The sequence below is a fragment of the Silene latifolia genome, chromosome 9 (genome assembly GCF_048544455.1).
Source record: "Silene latifolia isolate original U9 population chromosome 9, ASM4854445v1, whole genome shotgun sequence".
Taxonomy (NCBI): domain Eukaryota; kingdom Viridiplantae; phylum Streptophyta; class Magnoliopsida; order Caryophyllales; family Caryophyllaceae; genus Silene; species Silene latifolia.
The window spans coordinates 19,811,560-19,828,681 of record NC_133534.1 but is presented as its reverse complement, the minus strand read 5'-3'; the positions used below and the strand labels follow the sequence as shown (position 1 = coordinate 19,828,681).

The following is a 17,122-nucleotide window of genomic DNA, read 5'->3' as shown; positions in this document are numbered from 1 at the left end:
GAACTGAAAATATTTTGAGTAAAAAATTTGAGTTTAAAAAAATTTGAGTTTAAATTTACTTTTGACCTTGCTCACTCAAAAACCTCACCCTTTCTCCACAGTCTGGAACACTGAAAATCTGCATCAGCATTCAGCAACTACCTTCTCTGAACCAAACCGCTAAAACCAAGAACAACCTCAGTCCTCAGTAATTCATAAATATTTTTATTCCCGCCCATTTCCCCTTCCTCAGTCCTCGACTCCTCTCTAGTCTCTACGCAGTAAATTAATAATTCACCCCTCCCAATAAACCATCAACCAATACACAAATTCTCCTCACTCCACGTCACCTCCACTTCCACGTCACCCTCATTTCAAAATTTCAAATTCCCTTCTCATTAAAATAAAACAACAAAAAAACAAAAACAAAATTAAAAAAATCAACCAATTTTTTCCCTCTTTCTCACCAGTTATTTGACACCAACTACTTCCTCCCTTCTCCCTTTCTCTCTCTTCACTTCCAGTAATGTCCTTCCATCCACATTTTCTCCAGTTTAATTAACTTAATCCCCTTTTTAATCAACAAATTAACCTAGAAATACGATATATTCGTCTTAAGAGAGACTAATCGAAAAATTTCAAACTTCATCTTCACTCAAATGACATAAACACAAGCATGTGCAATTTCTGACACTTTCACTTCCTCTCTCTCTCTTTTTCTTTCTTCATTCCTTCATTTTCAAGTTTTCACATTTTTAGTAGTTACTCCATTATTATTATTATTATTGTAGAAAGGAAGTGTGTTTGTTTGTTTGTTTATGTGAGTGGAAACGGTGTCGTTTTAGTAGATGTCGAGGAGAGCAAGGAGTAGCTCACCGTTCAGCTACAGAAGAACGCCGAGCTCGTCTACTACTACTACGACATCGTCCTCTACGTCGTCGTTTAACGCACGGTTTATTCCTAAGTCCGGTTCAATTTCTTCCGGTTCGACCGGGTTCGGTTCGAGATCTATGACGAGTTACGGAAGTCGGTCTCCGGTTCCATTTCTTACTAACTCCGTCGATGACTTGCTTACTGAGCCGCTGGATGGTGTCAGATCGTCGTCTACTGGTTGTGGTGATAGTATCTCCGTTACCGTTCGATTTCGACCGTTGAAGTACGAATTGTTTTTATATGATTTCATTTGTATTGTTGTTTAGATCTGATGTTTGATTTTGACCTAGATTTTAATTTGTTTTTATTTATTTGATTAATTAGTGATAGAGAGTATCAGAGAGGAGATGAAATTTCGTGGTATCCGGATGGTGATAAGATGGTTCGCTGCGAGTATAATCCGGCAACTGCGTACGCTTTTGGTAATCATTAATTAATTCAAGTTTTAATTTTGTTTTTTTAGGTTTAATTTGTGGTTTTTTGAAATTATTGAGTTGTTATCAATGCATTTTGTATTAGTTCTACTGTTTAGTTGTTGATTGATTGAGGTTGAATTGTTAAATGACAATGTTGCAGCTGAAATTGAAATGTGGAGTAGTGAATTGTTGCTAATTTTGTGTTGATTGTTACTAGTGATGATGTCGACGCTGTAGTTTAATTTGGTAACAATTACAACATGCCATAACATGGGATCATTAACAGTTGTTCGCAATCTCTTAACACCTAATTAGTAACAATTCACTGCTCCTTATTTCAATTTGGTAATAATTTTGTTGTTTAATTTGTTGATATTTATAGATTGAGCTACTAAATGAATTGTTACTAATTAGGTGTTAAGAGATTGCGAACAACTGTTAATGATCCCATGTTATGGCATGTTGTAATTGTTTTGCTGTTTGATTGTTGATTTTTAGAGACAGAATAGTTCGACGACAATGTAGAAGTTGAAATTGAAATTTGCAAGAGTCTATTGTCGCTAATTCAGTTTAAAGGGCGTATAATAGTGAGATCTCAAATAAATTGGTGCTGAAGATAATATGATGCTGTAATTGAGTTGGTATTATTGCATTTTGTACTAGTTTTGCTGTTTAAGTTGTCGATTTTTAGAGCTTAAATTATTAATGTGGAAATTGACATTGATGTGTGGAATAGTGAGTTGTTGCTAATTTAGTGTTAACTGTGATGTATGAGATTGCGAATATGGTTCCTTAGGATGATGTGGATGCTACTGTAATGGAGTTGATATTATTGTATTGTTTCTAGATTTCCTGTTTAACCTTGTTGACTATTTGCGATTCAATTATTAAATGACAATGTAAAAGCTGAAAAGAGAATGTGGAACAGTGAATCGTTGCAAATTCAATTATTAATTGTTGCTAGTGATGATGTGAAAGCTTTAATAGGGTTGATATTAGTGCATTTTGTATTAATTTGCTGTTTAATTGTTTTTTAGAGATTATGTTACTCGATGACAATGTAGAGAAATTGACATTGAAATGAGAAATAGTGAATTGTTGCTAATTTAGCATTATTTGTGAGATGACGATGAGATTGTAAATAATCAAATGCATCACTAACTGCAGACAAGGTGTTTGGAGCAACAGCGGCTACAGAGGACGTTTATGATGTGGCAGCTAGACCTGTTGTGAAGTCTGCAATGGAAGGTGTTAATGGTAATTTCCAAAACGCTAACTCTTAGGCTTTGTTTGGATAGGAAAAAAGGAGGGAAAGGGAGGGGAGGGGGAAGGAGGGAAGAGAAGGGGAGGGGAGGGAGAATGGAAAAGGTGATTTTCCCTCCAAATCTTGCCTATGTTGGTGGGGAAATAATTTGCCTTGTAGGAGGGAAATGGAGGGATCCATTTTTCCTTCCCTCCAAATCCCTTTATCTTCGTTTTGCTAACCAAACAATGGATTTCTCATCCTTTCAATTCCCTCCCCTCCTTTTTCCTGCAAATCCCTCAATCCAAACACACATGAAATCTATTCAGTTGGGTATTGATTGTAAGCTTAGGTTTTGTAACCATAACAATGTTCAAGTGTTATGATTGCTCCAACTATTGGACATTTAGAATTTTTGCTCGTTAATGTGATAATGCTTGCTGTAAATGCAGGTACTGTATTTGCTTATGGTGTTACTAGTAGTGGGAAGACACATACAATGCATGTAAGTAACTAAATGAACACGTGTTTTCCTGCTTTAGTGTGAAATCGTCGCATACTTGCTGATTTTTGCCTTTTTCTCCCCAAGTATTTTTATTATTATCTGCATTGCTCACGTCTACTGATTATCTTAACAGGGGGATCAAAATTGCCCTGGTATCATCCCGCTGGCCATCAAAGATGTTTTCAGCATTATACAAGAGGTAAAACATAAATGCTAGAATAGTCTCAAGCATCACATATAAAGTCTATTTTTCTTTGAAAAGATTGTTGAAGGGTTCATTACTTCGTACCTTTTCTTGCTTTATATTTGCACTATTGTTAAGTGTGAGTTCTAAATTTTTTTGTGTTTGTTATTGTCTGTGGTTTAGACTCCAGGGCGAGAATTTCTCCTCCGTGTTTCCTATCTCGAAATTTACAATGAGGTCAGTTGGAGTACCTAATATTTCATGTTTATATTTTCCGAGGTCTTTTGGTTTAGTTAGGATAGTCTGCATATTCTATGAAACTAAGGGAATGTGTCCTTTTGTTTAAATCAATATTATGATATTATCTTTCCAATGTCTATGTCACTTCCTTTCTTTCGAATACATTTCAATTGTGTGCTTGTGTTCTCAGGTTATCAATGATTTGCTTGATCCTACTGGTCAGAATTTGCGTGTCAGGGAAGATGTCCAGGTTGGCATTAGTGTCAATTATTTTGAGCAGCTGAGATCTCGTATGCATATCTTTCACTCATTACATGTTTCTGCACCATTGTTTTCTGGATTCTTAGGGAACATATGTCGAAGGTATTAAGGAAGAGGTTGTGTTGTCTCCTGGGCATGCACTGTCTTTTATTGCTGCGGGTGAAGGTCAGTCTCAAATTTCGGGACTTGGGAGTTGTATATTGCTAATATACCCTTTTTTCTTTCAGTTACTTGAATAATGTTCTGACATATAATTCTCTTGTGGCAGAGCACCGCCACGTTGGTTCCAACAACTTCAACCTTTTTAGTAGCAGGAGTCACACCATATTCACCCTGGTAATAATTTTGATATTATGCAATGTTGTTTTTGTGGATTTCCATTTTGCCAATTTCATTACTTCATAATTTGATTCCATTGGGGAGCAGCTCCCTGAAGGCAATCACATTTTTATCACCTTGTTTTGAAGTTCAGGAGCCGTAGATGAATTGCTAAGTAATTGGAAATAGAAGCACAAAAGCTATTTTTGTGTTTCACTTTTGATTGGTTCACAAAACTAATATTAAGCCTTGTTAGTGTGTTACAATTGTAACACAGTAACAAGACTTAAAGTCTGCAAATCGTCACCATCATTTCCACACTTCCTCCAAGTGGTCTCTACCTTCAAGCCGCAATTCATGAGGGTAATCGTACACCGTACACAGCCCTTTTCACTGCAGTAACAACTAACAAGTGTCAGACTATCAGTTACGGTCTATCTATATGAACCATTGTTGCTGCCTTACCCCAATGCCTCCAAGGAGTTTCCTGCATTAAGTTAGGGTAGTGTGTTCGACGTCAACAATCTTTCTCAATCTGCAGTTATAGAAATGCAAATAACAATAATACCGTTATCAAAGAACCTACTAATCAATGTGTAAAACTATTGTTGGGCCTCACCCATCAACTTGCTTTTGTTGAGATTATACTCTGACATGATTTCAAAGCCTCAATGCCTTCAACCTCAATCAACGTCAAAGAACAATGATTTTTCTAGAAAAATGCAACAAAGCCTTGGTCCCAACATTATTTTGAAATGTGTGAAATTAATTGCAGGATGTTTATATACTCATCTTGGTTGTTAATAATCTATACTGTTCTAGAATTCTAGTTATTGGCAATGCTTCTAATACCAGCAACGGTTGTGCTCTCTTAAATTTTAATTTCAACTTCATTAGTTGAGGCAGATGTTCAATTCATGAATCATTTACATTGTTGACTAATGCATCTAATGACGTCGCTTGTTCTATAAACTAGGAAGCATAGGATCGAAAACTCTGAAAAGGGTTAGAGTAATGAAAATTGAAGATTACTGTGTAGGTTCTGTGATGTTCCTCCGTAGAATTTCAAATGGCGGTCCGATTGCATTAACAATTAATACAATTTCCGTTTCTTTAGGCTGTAGCAAATTCTTTTTAGAAACATATAGCCTTTGCTAAATATGCTAAACTGAAGCTCTTAACTTATAGATGATAGAGAGCAGTGCACATGGTGATGAATATGATGGGGTGATATTCTCGCAGCTGGTATAATCTCTATCCAAAACTTTTCTACGTGGTTCTTTTGGTTGTTTTAGTAGTTTTATTTGACGAAAGTATTATGGGTTTGCAGAATTTGATAGACTTGGCTGGATCTGAGAGCTCTAAAACTGAAACAACTGGCTTAAGAAGAAAGGAAGGAGCATATATCAATAAAAGTCTTTTGACTCTTGGAACTGTAGGTTTCCCACAATATATTGTTTCCCAGATAAGATAGAGCGTACATTTGTGAGAAGTAGGTTATGTCTTGTTGATGTAAACTGGAAGAAAATCTTCGGTAAATCTGAACATAATATTTTTACTTCATGCACTTTAACCCATCTCTTTCTGTGTGAAGGTAATTGGGAAACTGAGTGAGGGCAAGGCTTCCCATATTCCATTCAGAGATTCGAAGCTTACTCGCCTTCTTCAGTCGTCTCTAGGTGGCCGTGGACATGTTTCGGTGAGTTACTGAAAGCAGAATTAGCAAATTCAAGTCAGTTACTAACTTGATACGTAACTCCTATAGTATTTAGTGGTCTTTCCTTTGTTTTCGGATTGTTGGGATTAGGCATCCAAGAATCCTAGGGGATGAATGTGTTGAACTTCCAGTGCTGTGAGGATTACGGGAATAAACTAATGGCATGTATTTTTGCCAAAAAAATGTTTTCTATACGGAATAATCAATTTCGTTAAGATATGTTGTGTAGTGTCAGAAGTCAGTAACCTGGACTTTAATGGTTGTCTCTTGTAATATGCATATCCTTATTCATTCTCACTTTGAAATTCTGCAGCTTATATGCACAGTTACCCCTGCATCCAGCAGTATGGAAGAGACTCATAATACCCTAAAGTTCGCTAGCAGGGCAAAGCGTGTAGAGATACATGCTTCACGTAACAAGGTGTGCCTTTTTTTTAATACAATCGTTGTATGATTTTTTTTCTTTTTGAATTACTGCAAGCGACCTAATGAATCCTCTTTCTGTCATCCAGATCATTGATGAAAAGTCTTTAATTAAGAAGTATCAGCGAGAAATTTCAGTTCTTAAGGAAGAACTCGATCAGTTCAGAAGAGGGATGCTAGTAGGAGTTAGTCACGAGGAGATACTGACTTTAAAACAAAAGGTGCATTTTTATACTTAATAATGGATTTAAATATGTTTGAATCAACTCTACGGTTCTGAGTCAATATCTGATTATGTTATAGTTGGAAGAAGGTCAATCTAAAATGCAATCTCGCTTGGAGGAAGAAGAAGAAGCAAAGGCTGCTCTTATGAGTAGAATACAACGGTTGACCAAACTAATACTAGTTTCCACAAAAAACACTATTCCTGCATATTTGGGTGATGGACATCAGAGAACTCAGTCTGATGATGTACGTTCTTTTTAACAAATCCTTTGTGTTTATCCTTTGTTGTTGATGTTTATCCTTTGTTGTTCAGTTACTCGTATTTTTCCCCTTTTTAATGTCCTACTTTCCTGCTTCAGAAGGTTCTACTTTCCCATAATCAATGTTGGTTTTAGTATGAAGCTAGAAAATGACCTCATAGTCCTCCAATTTTGTTTACTTGGATGGGTTTCAGAAATCTGAGCTTGGTGATGGTGAAAATAGCAAGGATTCTCCATCATCTGAATTGGTGGATCCTTCTGGTGATCCTAAACACACAAGATCATCAAGCAAGTGGGACAATGAACTTTCTGAAGCAGGGAGCTTAGTGAGATCATCTAGTCAAGCTGGTGATCTCATGAGTATTTCAAATCTAACAACTGTAAGCATATATTTTTTGAGAGCTCTATTTAAGTTTACTTCTTTTGCTGTATGAACTTCATTAGTCTGAAGCGGTGGGCTTTTCTGCGCCTAACCGGCACGAGCACGGTGAACAGTCCATGATCTAGATGTACATGACCTTAATCTAAAAATTATTTAAGGCCATGTACAAGAATCATTGCTTAAACAGTCCGTGAGGTAACAGTGTAAATAAAAAATAGAAAAAGGTAGACATGATAGAAAAATATGCAAGTCTTGAAGTGTAGTAGTTCTTTAATTCATTAGTGCTTTAATTTACTTGACTTTCTTGCTCATTGCGTAGGCGCAAAAATTTCTCTCACCCTAGATCGTCGTTTACCTTTTGTAAACCTTGAGATTTGGTGATACTAGTATTCTGTATTCATTTTTAGGGAAACAGTTGCCTTTATTTGCTGCATCTATTGGGATGTTCTTCAAATTCTCAAACATGGCCACATGAACATAGTACCCTTTTCAGTTATCTAATGAGATCTTGTTGTGCTTTGTGTTCTTTTACTGCAGGAGATGCAAACTGTTCACCTTGTTCGTCTTTATTTACTTCATTTTTTCTGTTTCTTATATATTTATGCCATTTGACGGGGTACAGGATGATATAACAATGAACGATGAGATGGATCTTATTGTGGAACAAGTGAAAATGCTTGCTGGAGAAATTGCTTTTAGTACAAGCACACTTAAGCGGTTGGTGGAGCAATCTGTGAATGATCCAGATGCTTCAAAGACACAAGTATGTCCATCTCCTCTCATCCTAGCTTGTTCTGTGAGGCATGTTGAATTGTTTAAATTTTCGGAGTTGCAGGAAAGAACATTACTACACTCTGAAAGTGTCATTTTGATTAGCGTGGATACTATATTTGTGATCTCCCCTGAAGATAAAGAGTACAATTTTTGCTGCCATATTTTAAGCCCGCTATCAAATAAGAGAAATCAATGACAGTGATATTTGTGTTTTTATACAACGTATATATGAGGGGCTCATGGATTTTTTGATAGATTGATGCTCATGTATATTTTGTTCTTCAATGCAGATCCAAAATTTGGAACGTGAAATCCAAGAAAAGCGAAAGCAAATGAGGCTTCTTGAACAGCGTATTATCCAGAGTGGTGAGGCTTCAGTAGCTAATGCTTCCTTAATCGATATGCAGCAGGTTCTAATTCTGTCTGTCAATATAGTTTGGTTGTCTATTTTAGCTACTTTTCTAAACATTTCAAGCTTCTGGTGAATTTTTTGATACTCAACAACGTTTTTTTTACCTCTAATTGATAGACTGTATCAAGATTGAAGACTGAATGTAGCCAAAAGGATTTTGAGCTAGAGGTGAGTGTTGCCTTGTTGATTTGTTGTAGTTTCAGGACATATATTATGTCCAATTAATTTTTTTTACTTTGCCAAGTCCCCTCTGTGTGTGTGTGTGTGGGGGGGGGGGGGGGGGGGGGTACTTGGCATTACTTGAGACTCCAACTCATGAAAACTGTGTTACAAGGTTGTTAAGGCTCCTGTGTGTGTGTGGTAGTGGTAGTGGGGGTAGATATAGAGGCCTCGTACTTGGCATTACATGAGAATAAAATTCATGAAATATATGTTAGAAAGTGAGATGCCTACCGCCCAGGTCTCAATAGAGGTCAACTAATTGCTGATTCATGTTTACTCATTGTAACAAATATGCGACAAGTTGATTCACTAAAGCGTATATGAAGCACTAGAGCAAGTTAATGTCCACGACTGAGCTCCATTGTAACATCCCAATCAAATGTCTCATAATTCCTTTTTCGCCCATGTAGTATCTGTATGATTCTATCCTTATTTTACTTGCAGTGGAGAAATTTGACATGTTTATTGGTCATTTACGTCTTACCGTGTCACCAGTTATTTTGTTTTGAGTTCTTGAGCACCTAGAATAATTAAGAACCTTTCTTGGTGTCTAAGTGTGTATACGCTAAGGTTTCGTCTTTGATGATAATTTTTTTTTTCATCCGATAGGGTTACCAAATTTCTGTTTGTTGCAGATCAGAGCAGCCGATAATCGGATTCTTCAAGAACAGCTTCAAAATACGGTAGGAATTGTTACTTTGCTTGGCTTTCTGCCTATTTACCGAGTTAGTTGCTCATGTCGGAAGTGTTCGTTCTAAGTTTGATGTTGTATTGTTGTAGTGTGCTGAGAATAAAGAACTACATGAGCGGATAGATGCTCTGGAAAGGCAGCTGGCCTCTGTCGCTGTTGATAAGTTGTCTTTACCTCCTGAAAATGCATTGGCAGATGAATACACTGGGAAATTGAAAAAGAAAGTTCAATCACAGGTAATTATTTCTCGTGAATATGTTAGATTAGAGCAGCACTGTGTCTAAGGTTAACCATTAGTACATTTAATACAATCCTTCCCAAATGTGCGGTCTCGCAAGATCCTAGCCGGAAAACATTGAAGATGAAAAATTTTGTTAGTTACAGAGCTACAAAAGTGTATGGACTAAGATGTTTTCTGTTGCCCACCGTTATCCAGGAGATAGAAAATGAGAAACTTAAGCTGGAACATGTTCAGCTAGTAGAGGAAAATAGTGGATTGCGTGTACAAAAACAAAAACTTTCAGAGGAAGCTTCATATGCTAAGGAACTGGCTTCGGCTGCTGCAGTCGAGCTAAAAAATTTGGCGGCTGAAGTGACTAAACTCTCACTTCAGAATGCAAAATTGGAAAAAGACCTGCAGGCTGCACATGAGTTTGCTCACTCCCGAGGAAGTCAAACAGCTAATGGGACCCGCAATGGTCTGAAGTCAGGAAAGAAAAATCGTTTCTCTAGTCGAGTTAATGATATTTCTGGAGGCATTTACGACTCGTACAGTTTAGACCCAGAAGACCTCAAGATGGAGCTACAAGCAAGGAAGCAGAGGGAAGCTTCTCTTGAGGCTGCTTTGGCTGAAAAGGAGTTTGTAGAAGAGGAATGCAGGAAAAGGGTTGAAGAGGCTAAGAAACGAGAGGCGGCTCTGGAAAATGATCTAGCTAATATGTGGGTTCTTGTTGCAAAGTTGAAGAAAGAAGGGGGCATTGTCTCTGAGTCTGTAGCTGAAGAGAGGCCTAGTAATAGAGAGATCTTAAATGAAAATGGGGTCACTGATGTGGTTAAGAACAACATTCAGAAAGAAGCACAGCCTTTGGAGGTCAACAAACTAGTCCAAGACGCTCCTCGAGAAGAACCTTTAGTTGCTCGACTAAAGGTATAACCTTTACTTTTCATTGCATGAGTTGTTTTCTTAGATTTTGCTTGGACGTAAATTTGCTTGCAAAATGGCTTCTAGGACAACATTATTTCCCACATTGTTATGTATTCAATTTTATTCCATCCTAGACCATGGTTTATGTTTCTTTTTTCGCTATATATTGTATGGTGGATAATAGTCGTAGGTCTTCTTGGGCCAATCTGCATATGCTTACAAAAAAAAAAAAAACAATCAAACTCAAAAGTAAAATATCTCCATTTAGAGATATTAAATTGTTTGCAGTAACACTGCAACTGTTGTGTATGAGGCGGTACACTTTGGTCTTTCGCCTTGGGGCCGACTTTGCCTCATGGCACCTTGTGTCTTTTTAAACCAAGAACTGCAAGTTATCTTATGTGTTGCGATTGCTGGTGTTGAATGTGTTTATCTACCTCAATTGTCTACTTGTTAGTAATGCATTGCAACTTGGTCTACTCTTTGTTCAGCACACTGGCTTTTTGTTCTCATGCTGCCAAATTGGTACACACCCATGTTTGATATTTCAGGCAAGAATGCAAGAAATGAAGGAAAAAGAGAAGCACATGACCAACGGAGAAACAAATTCCCATCAATGCAAAGTGTGTTATGAATCACCTACTGCAGCAATTCTTCTTCCTTGCCGACATTTTTGTTGTAAGCGCTCACAATCCTTCTACTTTCTTTTTAGTTTATACCCCTTATCATACTAGTTTCATTTTTGACAGTATAACTTCTTTGCAGTGTGTAAACCTTGCTCGTTGGCTTGCTCAGAGTGTCCAATATGCCGCACAAATATAGCTGATAGAATTTTTGCTTTCACTTCATGACAATGACTGTTGTGCCCTTGAGTTGAAGGCAGGTATTTAATACTAATTCATTCTTTTTGCATATGAAACATTGAACTACCTAGTCTAAACTATGAAACATTGTGAATGTCATTTGCAATTATGCATATAGAACTCGCTTAATGTCTCATTTCATGTCGTATTTGTACAGCATTTTCGCACAAGACTAACTGATAAATTAAAGATTTCTGTTGCCATTGCAGGACATTATTTACATACTCGTGGATTTTCAGAGCAATAGCTGGTGCAAATTCTTTAAGTAGTTAGCCTTAATGTATTTCCCCAGGTATATTAATCTTTTTTTTTTTCTGCCTTCACTTTTCCCCTTTCCGGCACAAAGGGTTGTAAAGTATAAAAAAAGAAACAGAAATCGAGTGGGAGATGGGAAGAGAAAAGGAATATCCGAGATTACATACTGCTGCATTCTTTTCTGCTTTGAAATATGCAGCTGAGTGTTGTGATGTATACCTTGTTTATTGTCACTGTATAGAAACATCAGCGTAAGCTTCCCCAAGTATAAATATGTTTTCATGAATTACGTTTTCAAGTCGACCAACTAGAATTTTATTCGTTCATCTTTTTGTTATTGTTACAACATTATCTTACCTGATCCTCCAAGCTCTTTCCACGGCTCCATACATCCATCAATGAGATACATGTAATGAAAGCTGTAGTCCTTTGCCGTGTTTTCATGTTGACTGTTGATATTTACTCGTTAGTCGGAAACAATGTTTTGTAGTTTTAAGTTTTAACACATGACATGGGTAATGTTGTGCACATTCGATCCACTTGGCCACCAATTTCGAGGGGACTCTACTATGCTTTGGTTATTCCATTTAGTTTTAAGTTTTTTTTTTTTCTCAGTCTGTTTCCCTTTTCTATTCGCATTTTGAGGTGTGCGTTCGCCAATGGAAGGTTCTAAAGGATGATTCATGTCAGCCGACCCCAAATCATTTTGGGATTAAGGCTCTGATGTTGTTGTTGTTGCTGTCTAATGTCAATTGGGTTCGTTATTGTCACCCATGTGGCCATGTTGAGCCTTTGCTGAGTCTGGTGGTGCTGTTAACTTATGCTACATTTACATTAGTTTTCTCGTAGTATTATTTTTTTTTCGGAACAAATCCGGTTGATCTAGCCGATTGCCAAAAAATTACTATACTAGAAGAGTATTGGTCAATGAAAAGAGGAAGGGTACTGGACACAAATGCTTGTTATGCAGGGTGACTTGGTTGTTTTTCAACTTTTATTAGTAGCAAATGCAGAAACTGTTGAAAATAACTCAAATTTTGTTTCAGTGTCATTGTCCCTAAATCCAACATTATCATCTAACTATTGACTTTGGTTGCTTGAATAGTTGAATATCAGTTTCCTCAGTATCTTCCAACATAAATTCAATATCGCGACTCTTAAATTCCGTAAGTGATCGTCTTTTACATGAATGTAAGATCAACCCAAATTTGTATATGTTCTAACTCATTTGTGAAGTTAATAACCCGGGCTTACAAAATAGATATCTCTATAAGTATGTGAAATTTCTAATATTCAAACAAAGAGAAGACATGTACAACATATATTACAAATGATTCAGATAAGCTTGGGAAAAAAAATGCAATTATGCATATTTTTCCGCTGTCCCACTGGTACCGAATACCGGAAGTGTATCTCTTCATACATAATTTGTGTCAAATGTTGTGTTCTACAATTGTGTTCTACAAATTGATGTAAGAAAAAATCTTCCAATTCTGGAAAAATCCACCTTTTTGTAGCTTGAATTCTTGAAATAGCATTTGACTGCTTCCAAATTCTAACCAACTAATAAAACCAATTTAATTAGACTTTAATGCTTTACATGTACAGTCGTAGACGTCTTTGAGGAATTGAGTTAATGTTTGCCACAGAAAATGGGAAAAATGTAGAATAATGATATAACTTCATAGTTCATACTATACAATAGTCAGCAACTTCTTTTGGTGCCAACAAAAACTTTTATTGTGAATTGTCGCTCTTTCCGACATTTCCCTTCAATTTTACCTTGTGGTGGCCTTCAGCGAAAATCAAACTTATCAAAAATTGAAATAAATTCTCGTCGTCCAAATTGATTTTTTTTTTTTCTTCTTTCGCGACTGAAAATTATGGATGACCCATAAATGTGAAGATTGTTGTTCTATTATTATCTGTCAAGGAAGATGGAAGGAAAATGTGAAGGCACAAGTGGTTCTTGAGGATGAAATTCCCACATTCTTGAATACTCTTCTGTGCTGCAATATGAACCCATGCTTTCTTCTTCAACTTGATTGTTTGGATTCACGTTGTTCATAGAGTCAAAATTCTGTAAGATTAAAGATAATATTGTTAAATAAATAAAATAAGAATCGGAATATTTATATTTCTGTATCTCTGTAAAATAAAGATACGATAAAGATATGCCATTTCTGGTCTCGGATATTCTCATAAGTATTTATATAAATATGCCATTTCTGGTCTCGAATATTTATATTCTCGTAAAGATACGATAAAGATATCCCCATGCATGCATCATAAATACTCTACACAATTCATTTATATAAATATTCCTCTATATCGTAATAAAATTTAATATTTCGTCTTAGCCTAGCTAGTGCTTAAGACAGTGACAATAGGTAACGGATTTAAATCCCCTTCCCCAATATATTATACCGGCCTTGCTTCTTTGACAAAAAAGTTAAAATTTGAGATAATAACAAAATAATACGGAGTAGTAGTATAATTAATATAGGTACTACTAATATGAAAATAATAGTGTCTTGATAAATTAAATTCGAGCTAAAGTTGATAAGTCATCAACGGGGTGGAGTTAGAATCTGAGATTTGAACAAAGAATTCTTATGTAAAAGTAAACAAATGAATTAGAAGAAAGAGTATTCAAATCAGCTTTCGGTCAATATTTTAACGAATTTTATTTGGAACTAGAATGTAGATTTAATTAAGACATTAAACAAATAAAATGAATTTTTGAACTTTTTTAAAAAGGGGTGTAATATGAGGCATTTTCAAAAGGTTATCTATACTAGTATTATTCTGGCTCAAGAACTTAATTGCGGAGTTTTGAAGAACCGGCGCATTAGTTCTGGTATGATCACAAATTCACAGCCATGGGCCATGGATGATAATGATATTTTGAAAAGGATGCCGACATAATTTATTGATGACAATGATATTGGTAATTGATAATTGACGTCCAGATTCATAGGCTAAATTAACACGCATATTCTCTACCAAATAATCAACTTTGTTCTAAACACCAACTAATTAAAAAAAAACAAAAAAAATTGATACTAACCTTAGATTGAAAACCATAAGAAGAGTCTAACAAATCCTCCAATCTCCAACCAGGCATATCATCATCCATCAAGTACTCCGGCATAAAATTATTTGTCGATATCGAACCGACTTCATTAATCATACTATAATTAGTAGATGATGAAGAAGTGATTTTAGATGTGTTGCTATTTCTGGAAGTGGGTTCAGATGAGGTAACTGATGAGTTAGGGTATGGGGTTGATGAAGCTGAGATTTTAACCCCAGTTAATAGAAATCTATGGTGATTTTGAGTGTGTTCATTTGCTTTGTGTATTTGTATGTCACATTCTCTGCATAATATTGCTCTGTCTTCTTTGCAGAACAAGAATGCTCTTTTTTCCTGCAAATTCATATTCATTCACATAAATGTTTAGATTGTGTTCTTACATTAGAAATTGTAGTCATTCTATCAGTAGCGAAGCCAGGATTTAAAGTCAGTGGGCTGAAAATTTTTAAGGGAACAAACAGATAATAGTGTCAGAGCCAGGATTTATGCTAACCTCGAAAAAAACTGAAATTTTGAAGAGCCTTTGAAATTTTTGTACGTTAGCAGGGCGAGTGCTCTTACTAGCCCCTCGCTGCACCACTGCATCCTATCACTATGGTAAGTTTATGATGCATAATTCTATCCATTTTTTATAGAATTATAGGTGTCATCCTAGTTTTGTAGATGTCAGCTTGTTTAGTTGGTAACTGTGAGTAATAAAAACCCCATACTATTTTGGTGAAAATATAGAATTGTTATTTTTCTGATGACCCGTGATGAAAATTGTACGCGATTTGTAATGAATTAATGATCATGAACAAGTTAAAAGAAAAAGTAAAATTACTTGGCAAATATCACAACGAGGAGCATCTTTGCAAGAAGGGTGAAGAAGAGGGAAACGTTGGTGTTTGGTAGCAAGCTTATTAGCATGGTGAACTCTATGATCGCATTCATCACACAGTGCGGCCTCATCTGCTGCACAAAACACTGAAGCCTCTTGTTTCTCACATACATCACATTGAATCTTCATTCTTTTTTTATCTTCTTTCTATATTAGACTCCGACAACTATCGATTCAGTATTTCAGTTGTAGTTTGAAAATGATTTGGTGTCGGCTGAAATGATTTACCAATGCAAACTATGAAAATGAACTCTCAATAAAGAATGTTTTCAAAGATGTCTTAAAAAAGATGGTTAGACAAGTGAAGACTTTATAAGATATAACTTGGAAGGATTTATTGATATAAATAGTATGGCCAAGGAAAATTCTGGGTTGAGAAAATGAGATGACACAAAAGGGGTTTATAATCACTTTTTATGGGTCCTTTTCTTTTACTTTCTCTTTTCCAACTTGCTTTCCCTTCTTTAAGATCACTATGAAATTGAGAAAAGACAAAAGAATAACATCAAGTGGACCAATAGAAAGATTTTGAGCTATCCAATTTACATACCCAAATAAATATAGGAAGTATGATCTTTATGTTAAAAATAGATGGATTACGGTAATCCGAACCATATTGGGCCGACTAATCCGAATTTCGGGGCGTGTCCAAGGATTACGGTATTTAAACCCCTTTCAATCGTAGTTGTGAGGGATCGATCCACAGACCTCTCTACCAAGCGCAGCCTCATGCTACCAATGTGCCAACCAAGTATTGGTTATGTGAAAAATAGATGGATATACACAAAATGTATAGCAAGTATGGGCACACTTTTTGAGTATTTTTCTTTTCTTCTTTTGTGTTTTTTTTCCCGATATTTGATATAATGGTGAAACTGATATTAAAAGACAACCAATTGATCGTATATAAGTCTTTGCATTATTCAACAAATGTAGATGTCATTGTACTACGTGTAACGCTATAAATCTTTGTATTCTTTTCTCTCTTATTGACAATTGAAGCGAATTTCTTCGACGTTCAGGGTATTAAAAATAACTGAATAGATAAACCTCTCCTAACTTAATTACGGGCAATCTATCCACAAACTCCCCACAAAAATATGATATTTAAGTGAAACTTTCGGAAATGTAATATGCGTATTTATTGAATTGGGTATCCGTTTTTCTGTCCAATTTGCTTTAAAGAGAAAATTGGTTTATTTCTTTGTCAACAAGTGAGTAAATGAATGGGACGCAATTTTGGGTAGTAGTAGTAGACTGGTAGGAGAACCCATCTTGTGTCATTATAGAGTAATGAAGTGTGTTAGCTACGATGACAGCTCACTTTGACTGGTAGTTGTGAACATGGTTTATGATTTTGGATTGCGATATTGTTATTTGGGTAGTAGGTTGTACTAGTTTTTTTTTTTTTTTTTTTTTTTTTTTTTTTTTTTTTTGTGAAGAAAGAGTTTTACATTATAGTGGTACGGCTCATTAAACCATACCTATAAACTACAACATAAAACACTATATTACTACTAATAAAATAAACTAAAACATGGTAATAATTGCATCGGTTAACAACATTGTGTTGATGGCGTACGACGGAAGTCTGAACACGCTCTTCAAAATCAATATCAACCCCAATCTCAATAGGATGAGCAGCGCTGGCCAAAGGAAAACACCCATCGGTTGTACTAATTTGAAGCAGGGTTGTTT

At 35.9% G+C, this 17,122-nt stretch overlaps 2 protein-coding genes across 4 annotated transcripts; one reads left to right on the top strand and one right to left on the bottom strand.

The window, feature by feature from the left end:
- The first annotated feature begins 379 nt into the window (after positions 1-379).
- LOC141599354 (kinesin-like protein KIN-7D, mitochondrial) lies at positions 380-11,733 on the top strand. 3 transcript variants are annotated; one of them, XM_074419340.1, is made up of 25 exons: positions 380-1,135; positions 1,237-1,334; positions 2,496-2,585; positions 3,024-3,076; positions 3,210-3,275; positions 3,444-3,497; positions 3,691-3,750; positions 3,848-3,926; positions 4,030-4,097; positions 5,268-5,324; positions 5,410-5,514; positions 5,674-5,778; positions 6,110-6,217; positions 6,309-6,440; positions 6,523-6,690; positions 6,899-7,084; positions 7,709-7,849; positions 8,151-8,270; positions 8,390-8,440; positions 9,130-9,177; positions 9,275-9,421; positions 9,622-10,332; positions 10,881-11,007; positions 11,095-11,212; positions 11,402-11,733. In XM_074419340.1, the coding sequence occupies exons 1-24, from the start codon at positions 828-830 to the stop codon at positions 11,178-11,180; spliced, it is 3,168 nt and encodes a 1,055-aa protein (XP_074275441.1). In that variant the 5' UTR covers positions 380-827; the 3' UTR covers positions 11,181-11,212; positions 11,402-11,733. The 3 variants fall into 3 exon arrangements, with proteins under 3 accessions (XP_074275441.1, XP_074275442.1, XP_074275443.1); XM_074419341.1 differs by having other exon boundaries at positions 390-1,135; positions 11,095-11,208; XM_074419342.1 differs by having other exon boundaries at positions 407-1,135; positions 11,383-11,733.
- A 1,251-nt stretch (positions 11,734-12,984) lies between these two features.
- On the bottom strand, positions 12,985-15,862 carry LOC141599351 (B-box zinc finger protein 21-like). Its single transcript, XM_074419337.1, has 3 exons — positions 15,368-15,862; positions 14,518-14,877; positions 12,985-13,527 (listed from the first exon to the last, which is right to left on the bottom strand). Exons 1-3 carry the CDS (start codon positions 15,551-15,553, stop codon positions 13,369-13,371), a joined length of 705 nt encoding a protein of 234 aa, XP_074275438.1. The 5' UTR covers positions 15,554-15,862; the 3' UTR covers positions 12,985-13,368.
- Between the last annotated feature and the right edge of the window lie 1,260 nt (positions 15,863-17,122).